A 23,844-nucleotide genomic window follows, 5' to 3' on the forward strand; every position below is an offset into this window, starting at 1 on the left:
ACCATATACTGTATAAGAAATTATGGGTATTGAAAGTCAAAAGAGATTCTTGATCCTGCCTGAGTGCTCTCTTGTTAAAAATGAAATGTCTTTTTCTTTTTTTTGGCCAGGAAAAAAATAAAGAGCATTTAAAAAGTTAGCCAAGGGAATGTGGAGTTGTTATTTATTTAATGGGTATAGACTTTCAGATAGGGAACATGAAAAAGTTGTAGCAATGGATGGTGATGATGGTTGCAAAGCAGTGTAAATGTACTTAATGCCCCTGAACTGTACACTTAATACTGGCTAAGATGGTATGTTTTATGTATATTTTACCACAGTTGGAAAAAAATCAACCAAGTGATAGAAGTAATGGCTATGAAAATTTTTAGTTTATAACTAAGTTGTCTTTATATTTTTGTTCCTTATATTTGATTTTCCCTGTCTTCTCTCAATTTCTTTTCCTTCCTTTGGCCAGGAAGAATATTGGAAATGTTTTTTTTTTCCTTTTGCCTTTTAACCATGTCCACTCTCACTCTATTTGCACACTTGACTTTAAAAGTTTTCATGCTCATCTTTTGCATAGCTTTATCCTTTTCCCTCTAATCTTTTTAATCTGACAAAAACAGGTTGAGCACTGTGAACTTAAATTTTGCATCTAAATAAATGTCTTATCCTAAAATATACTACTGCCTAGCTCTCTCACTTCTATTTTTAGAGTTCCACCTGTTTCTGTCTATAAGATTTAATTAAAATTATCTTGCTATGAAAAAAAGTTTAGATCTTTCCACTCTTTCTCTTTTCAATGCTTAATTTGCTGGGACCTCCTTGAAAAGAAGAAAATTGAAATCTAAAGTCATTTGTTACTTAATGTATGAGAATAACACAGTAGAGTCAAGTTATACCCTAGACTGTGGTATCATAAGGTCATGCTTGTTGGTTATTGAATCCTACCCTCAATAAGTTTATTTTTGTTATGCTTGAACTTTCCATAAGTAGCATTCCTTGGAAGTTTGAAAATTGGGATTTTGTGTTTCACATATCTAGTTAAGGCAGTTTTTTAGAGTTTAGTTCTTTACCAATTAGAATGCCAATGGAAATTTCCTTAGAGTAAATAGATTGGTTCAGCTAACGTCCCTCTTCTCACAGCAGTACAGTAAAAAGGAAAGAAGAATAAAGGCAAAAATTTTTCTCCTTTTGATGAACACACTTAGGATTTACTCTTAACTTTCCTGTCTGTCATATAGCAGTGTTAGCTATAGTCATCATTACACCCCTAATACTTACTTACCTTGTAACCTAAAGTTTGTACCTTTTGACCACTTTCCTCTAATTACCCCCCTTGTTACCCCCACTTCTCATAACCATGAGTATGATCTCTTTTTCTGTGAGTTTGCCTGTTTGCTTATTTTAGATTGCACTCATAAGTGAGGCTGTATTTTATTTGTTTTATTTCATTTATCATAATGCCTTCAACGTCCATATAGGTTGTCACAAATGACAGGATTTCCTCATTTATATATGGCTGAATAATATTCCATTTGTGTGTGTGTGTGTGTGTGTGTGTGTGTGTGTGTGTGTATGTTCAAACTTTATCCATCAGTGAACAGTTAGGTTGTTCCCATGTCTTGGCTATTGTAGATAATCCTGATGTGAACTTGGGAGTTCCTTAGACTCTTGGGAGGAAATTTTGGTTAGAAAAAAGGACATGTTGAAAGATTTTATAAATATGTACATTTTCTGGGTTCATAGCTTTTTTTTTCAGATTTTCAAAAATTTGGCTTACCCAGAACATGTTAGGAACCACTGTTTATATCATTAAATTAGCTAATTTATGCAGCTAATATGTATACTGAGCACAAAGTAATGTACTTAACAAATGTTAACTGTTGTTGTTAATATTAAACACCTTCTGTGTTCCAGGGCAAGAGTGGAAAAGAAATGGTGTCAAAAAATTAGGCAGGGGCTGGGTCATATAGGATTTTATAGGTCACAATAGATATGCATTCATGAATTTAGCTGGGAAGAAGTCTTTTAAGCTGGAGAGTGGCTTGAACTGATTGACATTTAACTTTTTTGGAAAGTAGGTTTGAGAGTAGGGATGGGGAGGGGTAAGAATGGGAGCAGGGAGATGGTAAGAGCCTATTGAAGTGGTACAGGAGAGAAACGATAGTTTCTTGCTTAATTAATGAAATTTCAGAGTGTGGTTTAGATAGAAACTACTGGATTTACGAATAGATTGGTAATGGAAGGATGAAAGAAAGGGAGGCATGAAGGATGACCCCTGGGTTCTTGGATTGAGAACTGGAGTTGATGGTGGTGCTGTTTACTGAGATGGAGAAGATGGGGATTAAAAAGTTTTTCACACATAGAGATGTCACATAGCCACTTAGATATACAGCGCTGAAGTTCGGGAAAATATTGGGGCTGGAAAGAGAAGTATGGAGTCCTTGGCAAATAAATGGTGGTAAAGGGTATGGGACTAGATGAGATTTCCTTGGGAGACTTTCAATCGAGAGTGAAGCCAGCCTACGGTGGGCCCTGAGTGGAAGGGGAGACTGAAGGAATCCGTGAGGAAGGGGAAGAACCAGCATAGTGCTTTTGTAGAAGCTGGAGTGTTTGAAGGAGAGTAGTCAGTGATTGGATGCTGCAGAGGGGTCATATAAGAAAGAACAAAGAAGTGACCACTGGGTTTAGCAACACAGGTCATCAGTGACCTCTGTGACAGCTGTTTCCATGCATGTAGGGGTAGAAGCCTGTTTGTGGTAGGCTAAAGAAAGACTGTGAGGTAAGGAAGAGGAGACAACAGGATGGACAGCTAAAAAACTTTTGCTATGAAGTAGTGAGGAAGTCATGGGGTCAAGAGTTTCTTCAAAGAAGGTAAATTCCAGAGCAGACTTACTTGTTGAGTATGAGCCGGTAGAGAGGGTAGAAACTGGTTGTGCAATAGATTATTCACTATGATGTCTTTGACAAAGCAAGAGAAATCCAGTGGAATCCAGAGCCTGAGCAGAGGAGTTTGTTTTTTCTGATAGCAGGGACTTCAGTGACTGGAAGGAGAGTCTGAGTATGAGTAAAGATGGGCTTCCCTGGTGGTTCATGTGGTAAAAAAAATCCTCCTGCAATGTAGGAGACCAGGGTTTGAACCCTGGGTCTGGAAGATTCCCTGGAATAGGGAATGGCAACCCACTCCAGTATTCTTGTCTGGAGAGTTCCTCGGACAGAGGAGCCTGAGGGGGCTACAGTCCATAGCGTCACAAAGAGTTGGACACAACTGAACGACTTAATACACACACAGACACTCACACACACACACACGAGTAAAGATACAGGTGGTTTTGAACATTCATTTTTCCCAACACCCTACTAAAATATTGTTTCCCTTTTTAAAGACGGGGAGAGTAAGGAAATCATTTGTTTGTGTAACATCATGGCACAGTAGCATCAGTAATCATAGAACTCAGATCTCTAGACTTCCAGGTGAGTGAGTGTTCCAGTTTATGTTCTTTGAGATTGATATGTCATAACATGTAAAATAATGTGTTTTGTTCCTTCTTGGCTTATCTGGGTGTTTTGTTCTAGGGGCAGATCTAGAAGCATCTTTGCTAAGTTTTGAAAAACTTGACAGGGCTTCACCAGACCTTTGGCCAGAACAATGTAAGTTTTTGGTTTCTTGATATCAAAATCAATGGGAAAACCAGTGCTACTTTGAGGAACATTTTTGAAGAGTTATCATTTAACTGTAATGATTAAAATTTTATTTCAGAGGAAAAGACTGAATTCTGTGGTCTGGTAGTAAGAATAGCTGTTTAGTAGTTCAGTTCTTTCAGAGCACAGTGTGACTCAGAAAATGATAGAGAACCTTTAAAAAAGAATTATTTATTTGTTTATTTTAATTTTTATTTTTACTGTATTTTACTTTACAATACTGTATTGGTTTTGCCATACATTGACATGAATCTACCACCGGTGTACATGAGTTCCCAAACATGAACCCCCCTCCCACCTCCCACTCAAAAGAATTATTTTTAAAAGCTATATCTGTAATAACTCAGACAGTGTGAAATGTATCAAGTAATTCCTTGCGTCCTTTAAGTGCTGATAAAGTTAACTGCTGTTGTAGTTCAGTACAGAAATTGTGTATTTTTTTTTAATGCTTACACAAGTAAGCAAATAAATATTTTAAAGTATATAGAGGTTTTTTTTGCTTTGTTTTGTTATGGGGTTGTATAGCAGATCAGTCCTGGGTGTTCTTTGGAAGGAATGATGCTAAAGCTGAAACTCTAGTGCTTTGGCCACCTCATGCGAAAATTTGACTCATTGGAAAAGACTCTGATGCTGGGAGGGATTGGGGGCAGGAGGAGAAGGGGACGACAGAGGATGAGATGGCTGGATGGCATCACAGACTCAATGGACATGAGTCTGAGTGAACTCTGGGAGTTGGTGATGGACAGGGAGGCCGGGCGTGCTGCAATTCATGGGTCGCAAAGAGTCAGACACGACTGAGCGACTGAACTAAACTGAACTGAGCTGTATTAGTGATCTACAGCTTAACTTAATTTAATGCCTAGTAATTTATCAGTGGATCTTCCCATGTTGATAGGTATAGATTTACTTCATTTTTAAATTTTATTGTCTAGATTTACTATAGCTTATGAACTCATACCCTATTTGAAAACCTAATAATATACAAGTTTTGATAGTATAAATGATTTCACAATGTATATCTTTGTGCACATGAAAGAGGATGACTGTGTATGGAAGTGCCCATTTCCTTACATAGTAGCCAATATTGAATGATTAATGTTCTGTTTTTTCTTTTTAGTACCAGGTGTTGCTGAATTTGCAGCTTCCTTCAAAAGTGTAAGTAATATCTCACATAATGAAGTTTTTCCAATTTTTTGCTTCTGGGTAAAATCTCAAGTATCTTTTAATTTCTTTATTGTCAAGAATAATGTTATTGCCTTCATAGTATTTTGTAACTGCAACCCTGAAAGTCTGTTTATATCATCATCATGTTAATGATGTTAATGCTCTATTTTGATATTTTGACCTTTGGCTATTTGCCTCTTCTCTCAGCTTAAAAGATTTTAAGGTAAAGCAATTGAAATATTTAACGTAGCGCCAATATTCTTTTGGCCCAAACTATGATTTTGAAGTGTTTCTCTTTTGTTTATGTGATGCATTATGACTTTAACTTATACCTCCTTGAAGGATTTTGAAGTTTCTCAGTGGCTCATCGGAAACTAAAGAAAGATGTTCATTAGAGCTACAGCTTTTCCATTTCCTGGGGCAGCAGCCATTGTGCTGGATGCTCTAGATATGTTCTCTTACGTATTCCCACAACCAGGAAGATAGGATGGTTATGATGTTAGCTAGCATGTACATGGTGCGTACCATATGCCAGGCACTGTTCTAAGCACTTTACGTACATTATTTAGTCTTTACCAAACCATATGAGAAACCTATATGCAGGTCAGGAAGCAACAGTTACAACTGGACATGGAACAACAGACTGGTTCCAAATAGGAAAAGGAGTACGTCAAGGCTGTATATTGTCAACCTGCTTATTTAACTTCTGTGCAGAGTACATCATGAGAAACGCTGGGCTGGAAGAAGCACAAGCTGGAATCAAGATTGCCGGGAGAAATACCAATAACCTCAGATATGCAGATGACACCACCCTTATGGGCAGAAAGTGAAGAGGAACTAAAAAGCCTCTTGATGAGAGTGAAAGAGGAGAGTGAAAAAGTTGGCTTAAAGCTCAACATTCAGAAAACGAAGATCATGGCATCTGGTCCCATCACTTCATGGGAAATCGATGGGGAAACAGTGGAAACAGTGTCATACTTTATTTTTGGGGGCTCCAAAATCACTGCAGATGGTGACTACAGCCATGAAATTAAAAGACGCTTACTCCTTGGAAGAAAAGTTATGACCAGCCTAGATAGCATATTGAAAAGCAGAGACATTACTTTGCCAACAAAGATCCGTCTAGTCAAGGCTATGGTTTTTCCAGTGGTCATGTATGGATGCGAGAGTTGGACTGTGAAGAAAGCTGAGCACTGAAGAATTGATGGTTTTGAACTGTGGTGTTGGAAAATACTCTTGAGAGTCCCTTGGACCGCAAGGAGATCCAACCAGTCCATTCTAAAGGAGATCAGCCCTGGGTGTTCTTTGGAAATGAACTTTGGAAAATGAACTTTGGAAAAGTTCATTTGGAAAAGGAATGATGCTAAAGCTGAAACTCCAGTACTGTGGCCTCCTCATGCGAAGAGTTGACTCATTGGAAAAGACTCTGATGCTTGGAGGGATTGAGGGCAGGAGGAAGAGGGGACGACAGAGGATAAGATGGTTGGATGGCATCACCGACTCAGTGGATGTGAGTCTGAGTGAATTCCGGGAGTTGATGATGGACAGGGAGGCCTGGCATGCTGCGATTCATGGGGTCGCAAAGAGCTGGACACGACCGAGTGAGTGGACTGAACTGTACTGAACTGAAACCATATGAGGGGGATTTCCCTGGCAGTCCAGTTGTTAGGACTCAGTGCTGTCACGGTCCTGGCCCTAGATTCAATCCCTGGTTGGGAAACTAATATCCTGCAAGCTGTGTGATGTGGCCAGGAAACAAACAAACAAACAAACCCATATGACATATAGGTACTATTATTATCCATATTTTACAGACAGATAGGCACAAAGATGTTAAGCAGTTTACCCAAGATTATAGGCTATAAATGGCAAAACCAGGCTTTCAACCCGTAAGTCTACTTACTAGCATCCATTCTTATTATACATACTTAGAAGCGTTTGTCGGAGAAGGCAATGGCAACCCACTCCAGTACTCTTGCCTGGAAAATCCCATGGATGGAGGAGCCTGGTAGGCTGCAGTCCATGGGGTCACGAAGAGTCAGACACGACTGAGCGACTTCACTTTCACTTTTCACTTTCATGCATTGGAGAAGGAAATGGCGACCCACTCCAGTGTTCTTGGCTGGCGAATCCCAGGGACGGGGGAGCCTGGTGGGCTGCCGTCTATGGGGTCGCACAGAGTTGGACATGACTGAAGCGACTTAGCAGCAGCAGCAGCAGAAGCGTTTGTGCCCAAAGTTAGAAGCACTGACTAGCAGAGAAGCTTAGAAGTTAAGTTACTTGCCCAAGTCCTAGTGAGTGACAGGCTAGGATTTGAGCAGAGATCTGTCTGATTCCAAAGCTCATGCTGTTTCTATTAACAGATTAGGGATTTGTAATTAACTCTCTTAGTACCTTACCATATGCTTTACATTCTCTACTCATTAGGTTAAAGGTTAACTTAGGGTTAAAGATACTGAGTTAAACATTAAGGCCTGTGGCTTTCAGGTAACATGAACATATTTGTTCAAAGGGACTTTTTTGTAGCTTCTATTTTTCCAGAAGGTAGGGTTGTATGAAAGCTGGAGTGTGTGACTTTAACATCCAGGAAGGCCTGAGCATGGGGTGAAGGATAGCATAGGGTTTTAAAGGCAGATACACTTGGATTTGAATCTTGAATCTGTTATTTCACTATCTGTGACCTGAGCAAGCTTCCTAACATCTTTCAGCCTTAGTTTTCTCATCTAATACTATCTCATAGGCTTCTTAGTATAAAATGGCATAATGGATGTAAAATGCTTTGCATAGTACCAAGAACTAATAAGCAATACACAGTAGCTAGTATTAGATCAGCTTTTGTCTAGTAGAGTAAATAGATTTAGTTTTCGTAAATTCTCATTCATACTGAATTTTTAGTTAATTATATTTGTTACAACTAACTACTTTGAGTTGTAAACATAAATAAGTGGTTTTTAAAACTTTTATTAGAGCATGGTGTATTTTGAAAATCTGATGAAATATCTATACCTTTTCCCTAGAAGTATGGACATACGTATTGAGTTTTGTTTCTATGGGTTCAGGGCCATCCCAGGGCCTCAGGTTAAGATCTCCTGGAATATTCTGATTCCCTATTAGGGGTAAAAGTAGTGAATTTGACCTAAAACCTTCAAGGGAAGGTAGAGTAGTGGTTTTGGAACTCAGACTTCATGGGTTTTGAATCATGGTTCCAGTAGCTCTATGACTTGAGGCGAGTGATTTATAATCTTCCTAAACATCTGTTGTTTTTTTAATTTGTGAAATGAGGAGGGTAATAATACTTTTTTCATAGGGTTTATTTGGAAAGTAAATGACATGATGCATGTAAAGTGTTTTACTTATCACATAGTACCAAGTAAAAGTGAATTTTTTGAAAAAGAAAAGCATAAATGAGTCCTGGAGATAGAATATACGGCATGGTAACTACAGTTAATAATATAACTGTAGTTAATAATACTGTATTGCCTGTTTGAAAGTTGCTAAGAGATCTTAGGGCTTCCCTGGTAGCTCACCTATTACAAGAAAAAAACTTTTGTAGCCATATATGGTGATGAATGTCAACTAGACTTCTTGTGGCAGTCATTTCCCAATATGCACAAATACTGAGTTTTTATGCTGTACACCCAAAACTAATATAATGGTATGTGTCAGTTATACTTCAGTTTAAGAAAAGGAAAAGGAAAAGGGCTCAAAGTTGAAGGGAAATCTCATCAGAATTGTTCATATACCAACTGTGGAGCTTTTAAAAAATAAATACGTAATGCCCTTGCTCAGTTCTTCCCACTGGACCCTCTCCTACACTCTGATATTCTGAATCAGTGCATCTGGGTTATGGCCTAGTTATTTTATATTTTTAAAGTTATACAGCTGGTTCTCATGTGTAGCCTGGATTGAAGGCTGGTATGCCAAAGCAGTTCTAAGAATGAGCTCTCTTTCATATTTTGTAAGTTCATTATCAGGAATGAGAAGAAACTTAAAATTCTAAAGTTCTCTATAACATTTACAATAAAATGAAATTTTAAGTGATGAGTATTCCAGTATTCTCTTCTTCAGATTGAAGATTTTCTCATTCTTTGTTTTTCTTTGAAAATCTTCTCTGTCAGCAAATGTTACTTCCTGATTATTGTTTCAAACAGTTCAGTTAGAGGCTTTCACTAGTCGTGAATTTCCAGTAGTTTCTTTCACGACTATACCAATCTGTTATACATATAGCAGTAACAGTAGTCAGACCTAATTTTCTAAGATCATTTCTTTAAAACCAGCTTTTAAAGATTGAAGAGTATTGTTTTGTAAGGGTTCTCTGTAGGCCATATCTGAACCTGGAGAAGTCTAGGTATTTGAAATTACAATTTTCCAGTGTTTTCAAGGGTTTCCCTGGTGGCTCAGGTGGTAATGAATCGGCCTGCAATGTGGAAGACCCAGGTTTGATCCCTGGGTTGAGAAGCTCCCCTGGAGAAGGGAATAGCTATCCATTCCAGTATTCTTGCCTGGATTATTCCATGGACAGAGGAGCCTGGTTGGTATGCTATAGGCCATGGAGTTACAGAGTCAGACAGCTATGTGAAAAGCTCTTTTTCTTATAAGAAAGAAGAATAGGGTCTCTTCATACTTTGCATTTGTCTGAATGGATGTATTATTTTCTGACAGCCTATTACTAGCTCTCCACCCAAATGGATGGCTGAAATAGAACGTGATGACATCGACATGTTGAAAGGTAAGCAGTGCTGGTGACCTTTAACTTTTGGCCTGATATTTGTTCCTCCACGTACCACCTTAACAGTTTTTCTCTCACTATTCCCTTACAAGTATTCTTGGCTTCAAATTGCCTATTTAGCCATCATACTCATGATTTTCATATCTAAATGCCCTTCTCTACTTTTTCATGTGCAGAAATCTTACCAATTCAAGACTCAATCATAATGATTGCTGCTGCTGCTAAGTTCCTATAATATTGACTTTATTTTGTATGATGCTCAGAGTTAATCAAAAGCTCTCATGTAAATTTTCTCATTCTAATTCTCATAAAGGTTCTTTGAGTTAAGTATGATATCTAAGTTTCAGAGGTTAACTTAAACCAAGTTTTATTAGAAAGAGTTAAAATTTAAACTCTGATCTTTTTAAGACTAGTCTGTTACTGCTATAACTCAAGTGGCTTATTTAGGATTTACTGCCATCTATTGTTGCCAGTACTATTAATTGACAACCCCGGAGTGGGTTAAGACTCTGTCTTTTAGTTCTTTCTGTCTCATCAATTTCTCCAACAAAGAATACTGTAAGTAGTGAATATTTGATAAATGACTTGGAACTCAACCCAAAGTAGAAATTTAAATTAAAAAACATTAATTTTCCTTGATTTTGCCCTTCTTTATTTAATTTTTTATCGTCCTTCTAGTGGTAAGATTCATGATGGTGGTGAAGTAATAGACTGAAGTTAAGGTAGAAAATCCAGGATTCTTAAGCTATTTAAGCAGCTGAACAGATCGAGAAAGTCTACTTATGCCAGATATAGATAATAATTGTGGCATGATAAGTTGCAGAAAATAACACCTCTATTTGATCTCAGAAGTAATTCATTGTTCTGCGTGAAATACTTAAAAGCAGATCCCCTCCTCCAGCCAGGGGAAAATTAAGTCTCAAGGGCATCTCAGGTTCATTGCTTTAATGTTCCAAACAGACATTTATATAATATTCCATCAGCATGTATTTTCTAAGGAAACCTCAAAGTTTTAGTAAAGGATCAGAGTATTATGTTTTATGCAAATTGACCTATGTCTTAAACCTAAAAGTAATTGGGTGCTATTTAAATGAAAATCTTGGAAAGTAAGTTTTTACTTTAAGTCTACTATCTTCTTTTCTGGTAAACTTTAGCAATTTTTATAGGCATTTGATTTGAAGGAAAAGTTTGGATTAATATTTAGTCTTTTTTTTTCTTAACAAAGTATGCCTTTTATGATAGAGTGTGCTGGAATAATTACTGAGTTTACTAGGTTATGAGTTATTTTTCTCTGTACAGTGCAAGTATATTGGAAACTGTTAAGAGATTTAAGTGATAGAATGTCAAATCAAACTAGCTTAAGCAAAAGGGTATTATTCACATAAATAAAAATTCTAGAAGTAGAAATAGCTTTGAGCATATCTTGATCCTTGACTCTTACTTATTTACTTTTTATCGCTATTTTATTTAGTGTTTTATTGCTATTTTATTGTTAATTGAAATATTGTGTATGTGTGCTCAGTCATGTATAACTCTTTGAGACCCCGTGAACTGTAGCCTGCCAGGCTCCTCTGTCAATGGGATTTTCCAGTCAAGAATATTGGAGCAGGTTGCCATTTTCTACTCCAGAGGATCTTCCTGACCTAGGGATTGAACACACCTCTCCTGGGTCTCCAGTACTGGCTGGCAGATTCTTTATCACTATGCACCTGGGAAGGGCTTCCCTGGTAGCTCAGCTGGTGAAGAATCCGCCTGCAATGTAGGAGATCCCGGTTGTTCCTGGGTACATCGGGAATATCCCCTGGAGAAGGGATAGGTTACCCACTCCTATATTCTTGGGCTTCCCTGGTGGTCAGCAAGTAAAGAATCTGCCTGTAATGTGGGAAACCTGGGTTCAATCCCTGTGTTGGGAAGATCTACCTAGGTTGGGAACAGCTACCCACTCCAGTATTCTGGCCTGGCCAATTCCATGAACTGTATAGTCCATAGGGTTGCAAAGAGTCGGACATGACTGAGTGACTTTCACACTTACCTTCTTTTCACCTGGGAGGTACCAGCTGGACCAGTGAGGACTTGTGAATGATGGTGGAGATGGGGTCCATACTGCAAGTCAAAGATCTGTCTGTAGGCTTTCTCAATGCTGTGTCCAATCACAAGGTTCCATATTTTAGTAGTGTATTCATTTTGTATGATAGCAAAGCGAATGTTATAAAAGGATCCTTAGGATAAAACACATAATTGCTATTGTATTTATGCTAACTCTCTTCTTGTTAAGTGGGTAAGTTCATATGAGGCATTTGCAGTGGTGGAAAAATTCACTGATTTGTATGTCTGTGTGTTTAGAGTGAGTTATTGGATAAGAAGAGATATGGATCCATTTTCTATTTACTCAATAGTAATTAAGTTTGAAAACTTTTATAGCAAGGGTTTGCAACCCATGTGAGTTGTTACTAGAAAGAAGGAGAGAAATGGTATTCAAATGAATGATTCTGTTTCAGAACTGGGGAGCCTCACCACAGCTAACCTGATGGAGAAGGTACGAGGCCTTCAAAACCTGGCCTATCAGTTGGGGCTGGATGAGTGTGAGTACCCAGATCACATTTATTTAGGGGCCATGCTGTGTATTTCATGATGCGTTCGGGCATAATTCAGGAAGTATCTTTGTTAGGTGTTCTAAAGTGATTCATGGGGTCGCAAAGAGTCAGACATGACTGAGTGACTGAACTGAACTGAACTGAAAGGTAAGAAGCCACTGTAATCCATGAAGTAAGCCTTTTACAATAGAGTGTGCTGGAATAATTACTGAGTTTACTAGGTTGCAAGTTATTTTTCTCTGTACAGTGAAAGTATATTGGAAACTCTTTGAGTTTTAAGTGATAGAATGTCAAATCAAACTAGCTTAAGCAAAAGGATTTTATTCACATACATCAAAATTCTAGGAGTAGAAATAGTTTTGAGCATATCTTGATCCTTGACTCTTACTGACTGACTTTTTATTGACGTAGAGTTGATTTACAGTGTTGTGTTAATTTCTGCTGTACAGCAAAGTGACTCAGTTATATACATTCTCTTTTATATTCTTTTTCATTATGGTTTATCACAGGATGTTCAATATAGTCCCGTGTGCTATATAATAGGACCTTGTTTATCCATTCTAAATGTAATAGTTTGCATCTGCTAACCCCAAACTCCCAGTCCATCCCTCCCCAGATTCATGACGCTTAGTTATGTCTTAGGAATGTGCTCTTGTTCTTGCTTTTGTTTTACATTTCAGAGTTCTGCTTCACTCATGCATTATTATTATTCTTTGACCTTGCACTCAGGCAGGTGACCAATAGGAGCTCCAGTTTATATGTCTTTAAATCTTGTAATCCCCAAAGGAAGAAGATGTTTTCTGAAAATTGCCCAGAAAAGGTCCTTGGGAGGCCTCTGACTATTCCATCTTGGCTTACATACCTTTCCTGGAACCAGTCCTTTAGCCAAGTAGCATAGAGCACTGAGATGGGCCAGCCTGGGGGCGGGATGCACATGCAGGTTGGAACCCTAAGTCTGACTCAGATCATGTAGAATGCATTTGAGGAGGATTGCTTCCCCAAAGGAAGGGTATTGTAACACACCAAAAATGTAATCTGCCAGTACGAGAAATGCTTTTAAAATTCTGTATTGCTGTCTACTCTCCAGTCTTTCAGTTTAAAATGATTTTTAACTATATTTCTTTCCATACTCTGTTTATTATAAAACTAGAAAAGGAATTATAGATTTTCACTTTGTAATTGAAAGAAATACTCAATGTAGAGTGTTAGAACTTCATTCTCATTGGGTAGGTACTTCCTGAGACCTTGATAAATGCACAATTTTGAGAGACTACTATAGCTTATAACTTTCTTCAAAACTGTTTTGTACTGATTAATATAATTCCCAACAGCAGTTTAACAAATTGTTTCTCTTGTTTATAGAACATGCAGTGGATTTGTCCACATCATTGATTTTACTACCAATTCAACATTTCACTTTAAAATTTAATTTAAAACTACCAATTTTTGGCTAATAGCACTTCCTTAGTCCTGTTTTTGTTTTCTTTATTTCCATTACTATCATTAGCAGTTGATGTTTGTTTCCCAAGAAAACATTTTAAAATCACTTCATGGATCAAGGAGCAGAGAGCCACAGGCTGCTCTGAGACATGGTTGCTAGGTGGTCTGCGATGTGCCTGACTCCTCTGTATACTAGTCATTTATTTCTCATGATTGAAGCTTGTCTTGGCAGAATTACTCTTTACCATGTATATCATAGACCTCAAGGGTTTATAATGAAAACCCCATGATTATTAAATTCATAAATATGAGACTTATACAGTGTAGAACTTGATTCTGTTTCTAGCTCTGGATAATACATGCTGTAATGATCACAGTGATCGCTTTATCTATGTCAGTTTTTCTTATGGAATAAAATTTTTTCAAAACTTTATTATATCAGAAAGATGCTATATTACTGAATGTATTTATCAACAGTGTTGTCTCTAGTTAGTTGTAGATGAAATTACTATATTCCCTCTGATTAGTTTTTCTTTTCCTATCTTCCTGCTGAGAAAGATAATGAAGTAGTTTTTTCTCTACTTTTTATTATGAAAAATTTCAAACATATACCAAAGGAGAGAAAGTAGAATATTGACCTTATATACTGATGATTTGGTTTTATAGTTAGCATCTGGCCAATCTGTTTCAGCCTCTGCCAACCTACATAATTAAAGCAAATCTCAGGCATCGTATTGTCTCACTACTAAATAACTTCATATGTGAGTCCAAAAGACAAGGACTTTCTTTCCTTTTTTTTCTTAAGTATAATTGTGATTCCATTAATTATGCCTAAAGAATTTTAACAGACTTGTTTAATATCAGATAGCCAATCAGAATTCATATTTCCCTGGTTCACTCGTAATTGTCTTTATATAGTTGGTTGGTTTGAATCAGGATTTAAGTAAGGTACTATATTTGATTAATAAGTCTCTTAAGCTTCCCTGGTGGCTCAGAGGTTAAAGTGTCTGCCTGGAATGTGGGAGACCCTGGTTCGATCCCTGGGTCGGGAAGGTCCCCTGGAGAAGGAAATAGCAACCCACTCCAGTACTCTTGCCAGGAGAATCCCATGGAGGGAGGAGCCTGGTAGGCTACAGTCCATGGGGTCGCAAAGAGTCGGACACGACTGAGCGACTTCACTTTCACTTTAAGTTTCTTTTAATCTGGCATAGTTCCACCTCCCTATTATTTTCCTTTGCCATTTATTATTGTTACTTTTTCTGTGGAATTTTCCCCACTCTGGATTTTGTTGCTTTTATCCCTGTGGTAGTGGTTAATATGTCCATCTATCCCTTTTTATTTCCCAGTAATTAAATTTAGAAGCTCATACAGACACAGGATTGATTTTTATTTTTATTTTGACAAGAATATTTCATAAATGGTGTTGTACACATCCTTCAGAAGGGTACATCCTGTCTGCTTGTCTCTCTTTGTGATGTTAAGATTAATTCATTGATAAAGGTATTGTTTGCCTGATCTGTTACTCATAAAATTCTCTATCAGCCTTACAACCAGAGTTTTAACAGCCATTGAAAACTGCCTAGATTCACTATTTTATTATAGGCTGTGAAATGGTATTATACTAATTCTATCATTCCTTCTTATTAGCTAGGATTTTTCTGTGAAGAACTTTATCTTAACCAACTCTTCATTATTTATTACCTTGAATGCTGTTCTTACTGGATAAATGATTCTTTATCAGTTTAGGATAATGAGTTGGTTCTCTGAGCATCAGTAAATGTATTTTAATGTCTTTGCACAAAAACAGAAACTTGGTATGGTTTGTTTCAGTTTTTATTCCACACGGCTAAGATCATCATTATTATTAATTATTTATATTTCTAAAACTTAAGGCTTTTGGAGGTAGGGGTTTGAAGTCACCTAACTCAGTGACCTTAAGCAGGGAACCAAAATTCTGCAGTAGAAATGCTTGTTTCTGCCAGATGAGTTCTATGAGCACAGCTGAGATTTCTCAAAATTATTTTCTAGTTCAAAATACATTTTTCTTTCAATTTCTGTAGCAGTGCTTTGCTACTGATTGTCATTTTCCCTGATCATAATAATTAGTTGACATGCAGAAAATAGTTTTTTGATTTAGAATTGGTAAGAATCACATTGATATGTAGTGGATTTCTTGGCTATAACCTCTTTGTTTTATTGTGTATAGGATATTTGCATAAAAACAAGATCCTTTTTGTCCTTACAGATTATTCATCTACTCTAGGGGTTGACATTTACTTGACACCCTAATCTGGTGTTTCGATATCTCAATCCTCCTTCCTGCATTAATTGAGAGGATGACATGGATGAAAAATAAGCAGTACGAACTGATGAATCCCCAAGGACCCTGATCCTGTTTTCATGCAAATATCTGTAACTGATAAAGATGATGAAAAGAAAAAAAACGCAAAAAAAATTTGTCCTCAAAACATGATTGTTTGTCACTTCCCTGGAGCATTGTTAAGTGTTAGTATAGAAAAAATGTGAGCCTTCTAGGGCTAATAGTGACTAGATTGTATCTTTTGGAAGATCAACCCTGCCTCTTGATTTAGCACATGATTATATCTCAGATAACCCTTTTGGTGTGCAGGTTTTAGAATGCAATAATGTTTTCTATAAGTATTTATAGCTTTTCATGATTGGGGCCCTCAGACTTTATATGGGCAGTTAATTTACGTGAAATTCCCATGAAATATATAGAATTATAAAAAAACTACCTTTAATGTATGAAGAATTCCATTTCTGTTACTTCTGTCTGAGTTCTGTGTCCTTGTCTTACCAAAACTATTGTAGTCACCTTCTAACTGCCCTCCTTGTGTCTCAGCTACCTCATATCAGTCCATCTTGTTTACCAATATGAGGTTAATTTTTCTAAAGTAGTGTTTGCTTTCTGTTTGTCCTTTACTCTTAAGTCATTAGTAGTATTTCATTACCCATACAATAAAATTCAGATTCCTTAACATGGCTTTCAAAATCCCCTTACTCTGGGCTGAGCCTAATGTCTAGCCTTCTTACTGCTCCCATACAGAATACCATGCATCATCTGCATTGGAAATTCTCTTCCTGGGACACTTCCCCATCTTCTTAATTTGATTCATGTTGCTCCTTTTCTCAGGAAGCCCTCCTTGACCTATTTCTAATATAGGAATTTTATTTGTCCTTCATTATTTAGCCAGAATCTACCTCTTTCATCAGCCTTTCCTTTTCAAACTTGATCTAGAAAGTAAACTCACTTTTCTGACCTCCGAGATAGCTCCTAGAGCAGTTCATTTGTTTCATTTTTTGTCACTTTTACCATTCTGGAAGACTTTTGGTTTGTGTCTTATCTCTTAGATTAATTGTAGCTCTTGAAGGTAAGAATCATATTTTGGAGCTGTCTTCGTAACCCACAGAGTACCTGCCATATGGTAGCTGTGCAGTATGTATTTGCTGATTGGATGACTGAATGATGCAACTTCTTGATGCCTTTCGACGAAATGAACAGATTTTTTTTTTAATGAAACCCATTCACTTAAAAATGAAAACGTGGAGCTTCTGGAAATTGTTCTTTTCCTGGATAGTTTGTGTTTTAATGATGAATAGTAACATTTGAAGATCTCATAATGTCTGAAATTTTTCTTTTATGACAGTGGATGATCAACCACACATAGTAAATATAGTGTGAAGCTTGTTGATAATGGTTTGATTTTTCCTTCTATCTGACCCCTACTCCAGCGTTATTATGACCTGGGCAGTGGTCATGATTTAGTCATGTAAGTTGCAGCAGCACATCTCTTATTTTATTCCTCAGACCCATTGAACTGTCATAAATCTTATTGAATATTGATTCTCAACAGTTTTTGTCCTATAAAAAAAATTTTACCCCTGTCTTTGAAGGCTGCAAACATTTTAGTAATTATGTGGATGACCTGCTTGCCGGTGATATTCAAAATAATTTTAAATGGAATGTGAAGATTGGGAAAGCAGCAGATCATGCCATTTGAAACTAGAGCTAAAGCTTGGAGTTCTGATTCATTTCTTCCTTTTTCTTTTTTTATGACAGCTTTGAGTGAGTGAGTGAAGTCGCTCAGTCGTGTCCGACTCTTTACAACCCCATGGACTATGGCAGCCTACCAGGCTCCTCCATCCATGAGATTTTCCAGGCAAGAGTACTGGAGTGGGTTGCCATTGCCTTCTCCAGAGGATCTTCCTGTCCCAGGGATTGAACCCAGGTCTTCCGCATTGTAGGCAGACGCTTTACCGTCTGAGCCACCGGGGAAGTCCAATGACAGCTTTACTGAGATGTAACTCACATACCCTACAATTCACTTATTTATAGTGTACAATTCAGTGATTTTTAGTATTTTCAGAGATGTGCAGCCATTACCACAATCAATTTTAAAACATTTTCGTCACCCCTCAAAGAAATCCTATACTCGTTAGCAGGCACTCCTCATTTTCCGCTAAACTCCATAGGCCTAGGCCACTACTAGTATACTTCCTGTCTCTATGAATATCTCATGTAGACATGTCATATAAATGAAATCATATTATGTGTCTTTTGTGACTGGTTTCTTTCACTTATCATAGTATTTTCAATGTTCATCTGTGTTGTAGCATGTATCATGACTTCATTTCTTTTTGGAATTGAGTAATATTCCACTGTTTAAGTGTATTTATCTACTAGTTATTTACATTATATTTATCCACTAGTTAGTGGACACTTGGGTTATTTCCTTTATTTGGCTAGTATGAATAATGCTGCTGTGAACATTCATGTACTAGTTTTTATGTGGACATATGTTTTCATCCTCTTTAGTTTATGACTAGGAATGGAATTTCTGGGTCATATGGTAACTCTATATCTAATCTTTTGAGGAACTGTCAGAATATTTTCCTTACTGGCTGCACCATTTTACATTCCCATCAGTAGGGTATGAATGTTACAATTTCTCAACACCTTGCCAATATTTACTATTTATTTTTTAAAAATTATTACAAAATCTGTCCTAGTGGATGTATTATGGAGAGTGATATTTCACTGTGGTTTGGATTTGCATTTTTCCTAATAACTAGTGATGTTGAGCATATTTTCATGTACCTATTGACTTGTTGTATGTCTTTTTTAGAGAACTGTATTCAGGTCCTTTGCCCAGTTAAAAATTGAATTTTTTAAAAAAAATTATTGAGTTTTAAGAGTTCTTTATGTATTCTAGAAACAGGTTGCTTTTTTGATATGTAATTTGTAGAGGGTTTTCTTACAGTTGTGAGTTATCTTCTTTCTTATGGTATTTTTTGAGACACAGAAATTTAATTTTAATGAAGTCCAATTTATCAGTTATTTCTTTGGTTGATTGTGTTTTGATGTCATACCTAAGAAACTATTGCCTAATTATAAAGATTTATACCTGTGTTTTCTTCTAAGAGTTTTATTCTTTAGCTCTTATAGTTAGGTATTTGATCCATTTTAAGTTAATTTTTTATATATGGTATGAGGGTAGGGATGCAAATTAATTCTTTTGAGTATGGATATCCAGTTGTTTCAGCACCATTTGTTGAAAAGACTATCCTTTCCCACTGAATTGTATTGGCATTTTTGTAAAAAATCAATTGACCATAACCATGAAGTTTTACTTCTGGACTCTCAGTTCTATTCTACTGACTTGTATATCTATGCTTACAGCAGTACCTCACTGTTTTGATTACTGTAACTTTGTAATAAGTTTTGAAATTTGGATTTGTGAGTTTTCCAACTTTGTTTTTCTGTTTCAAGATTTTTCTCTTTTTTTTTTCTTATGTTCTGGGTCTCACAAATTTCCATAGGAATGTTAACTTGTCAGTTGTTGCAACAAGGTAAGATGACATTTGAGTAGGAATTGCATTGAATCTGTAGATCAGTTTCAGGGAGAGTATTCCCATCTTAATGAAATTAAGGTCATTCATGAATGTGGTATATCTTTCTGTTTATTCAAGCCTCCTTCCATTTCTTTGAACAGTATTTTGTAGTTTGCAAAGTATAAGTTTTGTGTTTCATTTGTTAAAATTTATTCCTAAGTGTTTTAAATTTTTGATGCTATTATAAATGGAATTGTTTTTCTAATTTCATTTTCAGTTTGCACATTGCTACTGTAGAGAAATACAATCAATTTTTGTATATTGATATTATATCCTGCAAGTTTACTGAACTTAATTATTATTTCTAATTGTATTTTAGTAGATTACTTAAGATTTTCTAAGTAATTGTCATATGCAAATAGAGATATTTTACTTCTTCATTTCCAATCTGGATGTCTTTTCTTTCTCTCTTTTTTCATTCCTTCCTTTTCTTTCCTTTCTTTCCTTTTCTTTCTTCTTATTTCATTTTTATCTAATTGCCCTAGCTAGAAATTCCACTATGGTGTTGAATAGAAGTGGCAAGAATGGACATCCTTGTCTTCCTCTTGATCTTAGGGAGAAAACATTAAGTATGATATTGGGTTTTTTGTACATGCCCTTCGTCAGTTTGAGGATGTTATCTTTTTTGGGAGGCAGGGTGCTGGAGAGGGCATACCATTCAGCTTGTAGGATCTTAGTTCCCCAAGCAGCAATTGAACCCAGGCCCTTGGGAGAATCATAGAGTCCTAAACATTAGACCACTGGGGAATTGCCTGAGGATATTATCTTTTATTCTTAGTTTATTGAGTGTTTTTATCATGAAGAGGTTGAATTTGATGCATTTGTTCTTAATTACACTTCACCATAAACCATATAATAGAAATCTCAGTTTGATTTATATTCATTTACTTGTACTGGTTTGAAATTACCTTGTACTATACAGGAAAGACTGGCTAAAAAATTGTTAAGTAAAGAAGACCACATTGAGTATATTACTGTCTAAAAAGCTTTAAGAAATTTAGCTTATTTTACTACAAGTAGTTGCTTCTGCTAATCCTGTATGTTCATTTAGCTATTTCAGGAAGGATTCTTGTTGTTGTTCAATCGCTAAGTCGTGTCCAACTCATGAACTGCAGCACACCAGGCTTCCCTGCCCTTCACTATCTCCTGGAGTTTGCTCAAACTCATGTCACTGAGTCAGTGATGCCATTGAACCATCTCATCCTGTGTCACTCACTTCTCTTCTTGTCCTCAGTCTTTCCCAGCATCAGGGTCTTTTCCAATGAGTCAACTCTTTGCATCTTGTGGCTAAGGTATTGGAGCTTCAGCTTCATCACCAGTCCTTCCAATGATTATTTAAGGTTGATTTCCTTTAGGATTGACTGGTTTGCTCTCCTTGTCATCCAAGGGACTCTCAAGAGTGTTCTCCAGCACCACAGTTCAAAAGCATCAATTCTTCGACACCCAGCCTTCTTTATAGTCCAACTCTGACATCCATACATGACTACTGGAAAAACCATAGCTTTGACTATATGGACCTTTGTTGGCAAAGTAATGTCTCTGCTTTTTAATACACTGTCTAGGTTTGTCATAGCTTTTCTTCCAAGGAGCAGGTGTCTTTTAATTTCATGGCTGCAATCACCATCTGCATTGATCTTGGAGGCAAAGAAAATGAAATCTGACAGTTTCCACGTTTTCCCCATCTATTTGCCACAAAGTGATAGGACTGGATGCCATGATCTTCATTTTTTGAATATTGAGTTTTAAGCCAGCTTTTTGACTCTCCTCTTTCACCTTCATCAAGAGGCTCTTTAGTTCCTCTTCACTTTCTACCATTAAAAGTAGTGTCATCTGCATATCTGAGGTTGTTGATATTTCTCCCGGCAGTCTTGATTCCAGCTTGTGATTCATCCAGCCCAGCATTTCACATGATGTACTCTGCATATAAGTTAAATAAGCAGAGTGATAATATATAGCCTTGACATACTCCTTTGCCAATTTTGAACCAGTCTGTTGTTCCATGTCCAGTTTTAACTGTTGCTTCTTGTCCTGTGTACAGGTTTCTCAGGAGGCAAGTAATGTGGTCTGGTATTCCCATCTCATTAAGAATATTCCACAGTTTGTTGTGATCCACACAGTCAAAGGCTTTAGCATAGTCAGTGAAGCAGAAGTAGATTTTTTTTGAAATTCCTTCTGCCTTTTCTAAATCCAGGACTGTGCTTAGGCTAAATTTAATCAGTTACCAGTTTTAAAAGTAACATTAATGGTAAAATAAGATTGAGACTTCCCCATTCAAACCTGGTACTTCATTCTGGTAGTCTGCACTGATGAAGTTGTTTTTGCACTACAGATTATTTGGTGCAGCTTTTCTTTCTTTCTTTTCTTTATTTTTTGACCATGCATTGTGGGATATGGGATCCTAGTTCCCCAATCAGGGATCACATCTGTGCCCCATGCAGTGGAAGCACAGAGCCCTAACCACTGGACTGCCAGGGAAATCGATGATGCAACGTTTTTTGGTGGATGGAGAAGGGCATGGGAATCCACTCCAGTATTCTTACCTGGAGAATTCCATGGACAGAGGAACCCCGGGGGCAGACTACAGTCCTTAGGGTCTCAAAGAATCGAACATGACTGAGGCAACTTAACACACACGCATACACACACACATGCACATACACACACAGGTTTGTGCACAAGCAGACTACAGTCCATAGGGTCGCAGAGAGTCAAACATGACTGAAGCGACTTCATACACACACACACACACACAGACACACACACACAGACACACGCAGTCCATAGGGTCACAAAGGGTTGAACATGACTGAAGTGACTTCACACACAAAGTTCAGTTCATTTGCTCAGTTGTGTCAGACTCTTTCCAACCCCATGGACCACAGCACACCAGGCCTCCCTGTCCATCACCAACTCCTAGAGTTTATCCAAACTCCTATCCATTGAGTCGGTGATGCCATCCAACGATCTCATCCTCTGTCGTCCCCTTTTCCTCCCGCCTTCAATCTTTCCCAGCCTCAGGGTCTTTTCAGATGAGTCAGCTCTTCACATCAGGTGGCCAAAGTATTGGAATTTCAGCTTCAGCATCAGTCCTTCCAATGAATATTCAGGACTAATCTCCCTTAGGATGGACTGGTTTGTTTTCCTTGTAGTCCAAGGGACTCTCAAGAGTCTTCTCCAACACCACAGTTCAAAAGCATCAATTCTTTGGTGCTATCCAACACTCACATCCATACATGACTACTGGAAAAACCATAGCTTTGACTAGATGGACCTTTGTTGGCAAAGTAACGTCTCTGCTTTTTAATATACTGCCTAGGTTTGTCATCGGAGAAGACAATGGCACCCCACTCCAGCACTCTTGCCTGGAAAATCCCATGGATGGAGGAGCCTGGTGGGCCACAGTCCATGGGGTCTCTAACAGTCGAACACAACTGAGCGACTTCACTTTCACTTTTCACTTGCATGCATTGGAGAAGGAAATGGCAACCCATTTCAGTGTTCTTGCCTGGAGAATCCCAGGGACGGGGAGCCTGGCGGGCTGCCGTCTATGGGGTCGCAGAGTCAGACACGACTGAAGCGACTTAGCAGTAGCAGCAGGTTTGTCATAGCTTTTCTCCCAAGGAGCAAGCGTCTTTTAATTGCATGGCTGCAGTCACCATCCACAGTGATCTTGGAGCCCAAGAAAATAAAGTCTGTCACTGTTTCCATTGTTTCCCCATCTATTTGCCATGAAGTGATGGGACCAGATGCCACGATCTTAGTTTTTTGAATATTGAGTTTTAAGCCAGCTCTTTCACTCTCCTCTTTCACTTTCATCAAGAGGCTCTTCAGTTCTTCTTCACTTTCTACCGTAAGGGTGGTGTCATCTGCGTATCTGAGGTTATTGATATTTCTCCTGGGAATCTTGATTCCAGGTTGTGCTTCATCCAGCCCGACATTTCGATTGATGTACTCTGCATATAAGTTAAATAAGCAGGGTGACAATATACAGCCTTGACGTACTCCTTTCCCAATTTGGAACCAGTCTGTTGTGCCATGTCCAGTTCTAACTGTTGCTTCTTGACCTGCATACAGATTTCTCAGAAGGCTGGTAAGGTGGTCTGGTATTCCCATCTCTTTAGGAATGTTCAAACTACTGCACATTTGCACTTATCTCACATGCTAGCAAAGTAATGCTCAAAATTCTCCAAGGCAGGCTTCAACAGTATGTGAACCGTGAATTTCCAGAAGTTCAAGCTGGATTTAGAAAAGGCAGAGGAACCAGAAATCAAATTGCCGACATCCATTGGATCATCGAAAAAGAACTGTTACCTTTGA

At 37.6% G+C, this 23,844-nt stretch overlaps 1 protein-coding gene across 4 annotated transcripts in view; it reads left to right on the forward strand.

Moving 5' to 3' along the window:
* Nucleotides 1–23,844, forward strand: part of LIN52 (lin-52 DREAM MuvB core complex component) — a 117,166-nt gene that overhangs the window by 1,926 nt on the left and 91,396 nt on the right. For 2 of the 4 annotated variants that reach the window (XR_011258354.1, XM_069597058.1), the window contains exons 2-5: nucleotides 3,562–3,636; nucleotides 4,805–4,842; nucleotides 9,514–9,580; nucleotides 12,079–12,162. Coding sequence is in view for 3 of the 4 variants with exons in the window: in XM_069597058.1 (XP_069453159.1) it covers nucleotides 3,562–3,636; nucleotides 4,805–4,842; nucleotides 9,514–9,580; nucleotides 12,079–12,162 (264 nt within the window). In the remaining variant the exon portion in view is untranslated. Of the gene's footprint in view, nucleotides 1–3,561; nucleotides 3,637–4,804; nucleotides 4,843–9,513; nucleotides 9,581–12,078; nucleotides 12,163–17,695; nucleotides 19,046–23,844 lie in introns of those variants that run through there. The other 2 variants (XM_069597059.1, XM_069597057.1) reach the window with 2 other exon arrangements.

Source organism: Ovis canadensis, chromosome 7 (assembly GCF_042477335.2).
Source record: "Ovis canadensis isolate MfBH-ARS-UI-01 breed Bighorn chromosome 7, ARS-UI_OviCan_v2, whole genome shotgun sequence".
NCBI lineage: Eukaryota > Metazoa > Chordata > Mammalia > Artiodactyla > Bovidae > Ovis > Ovis canadensis.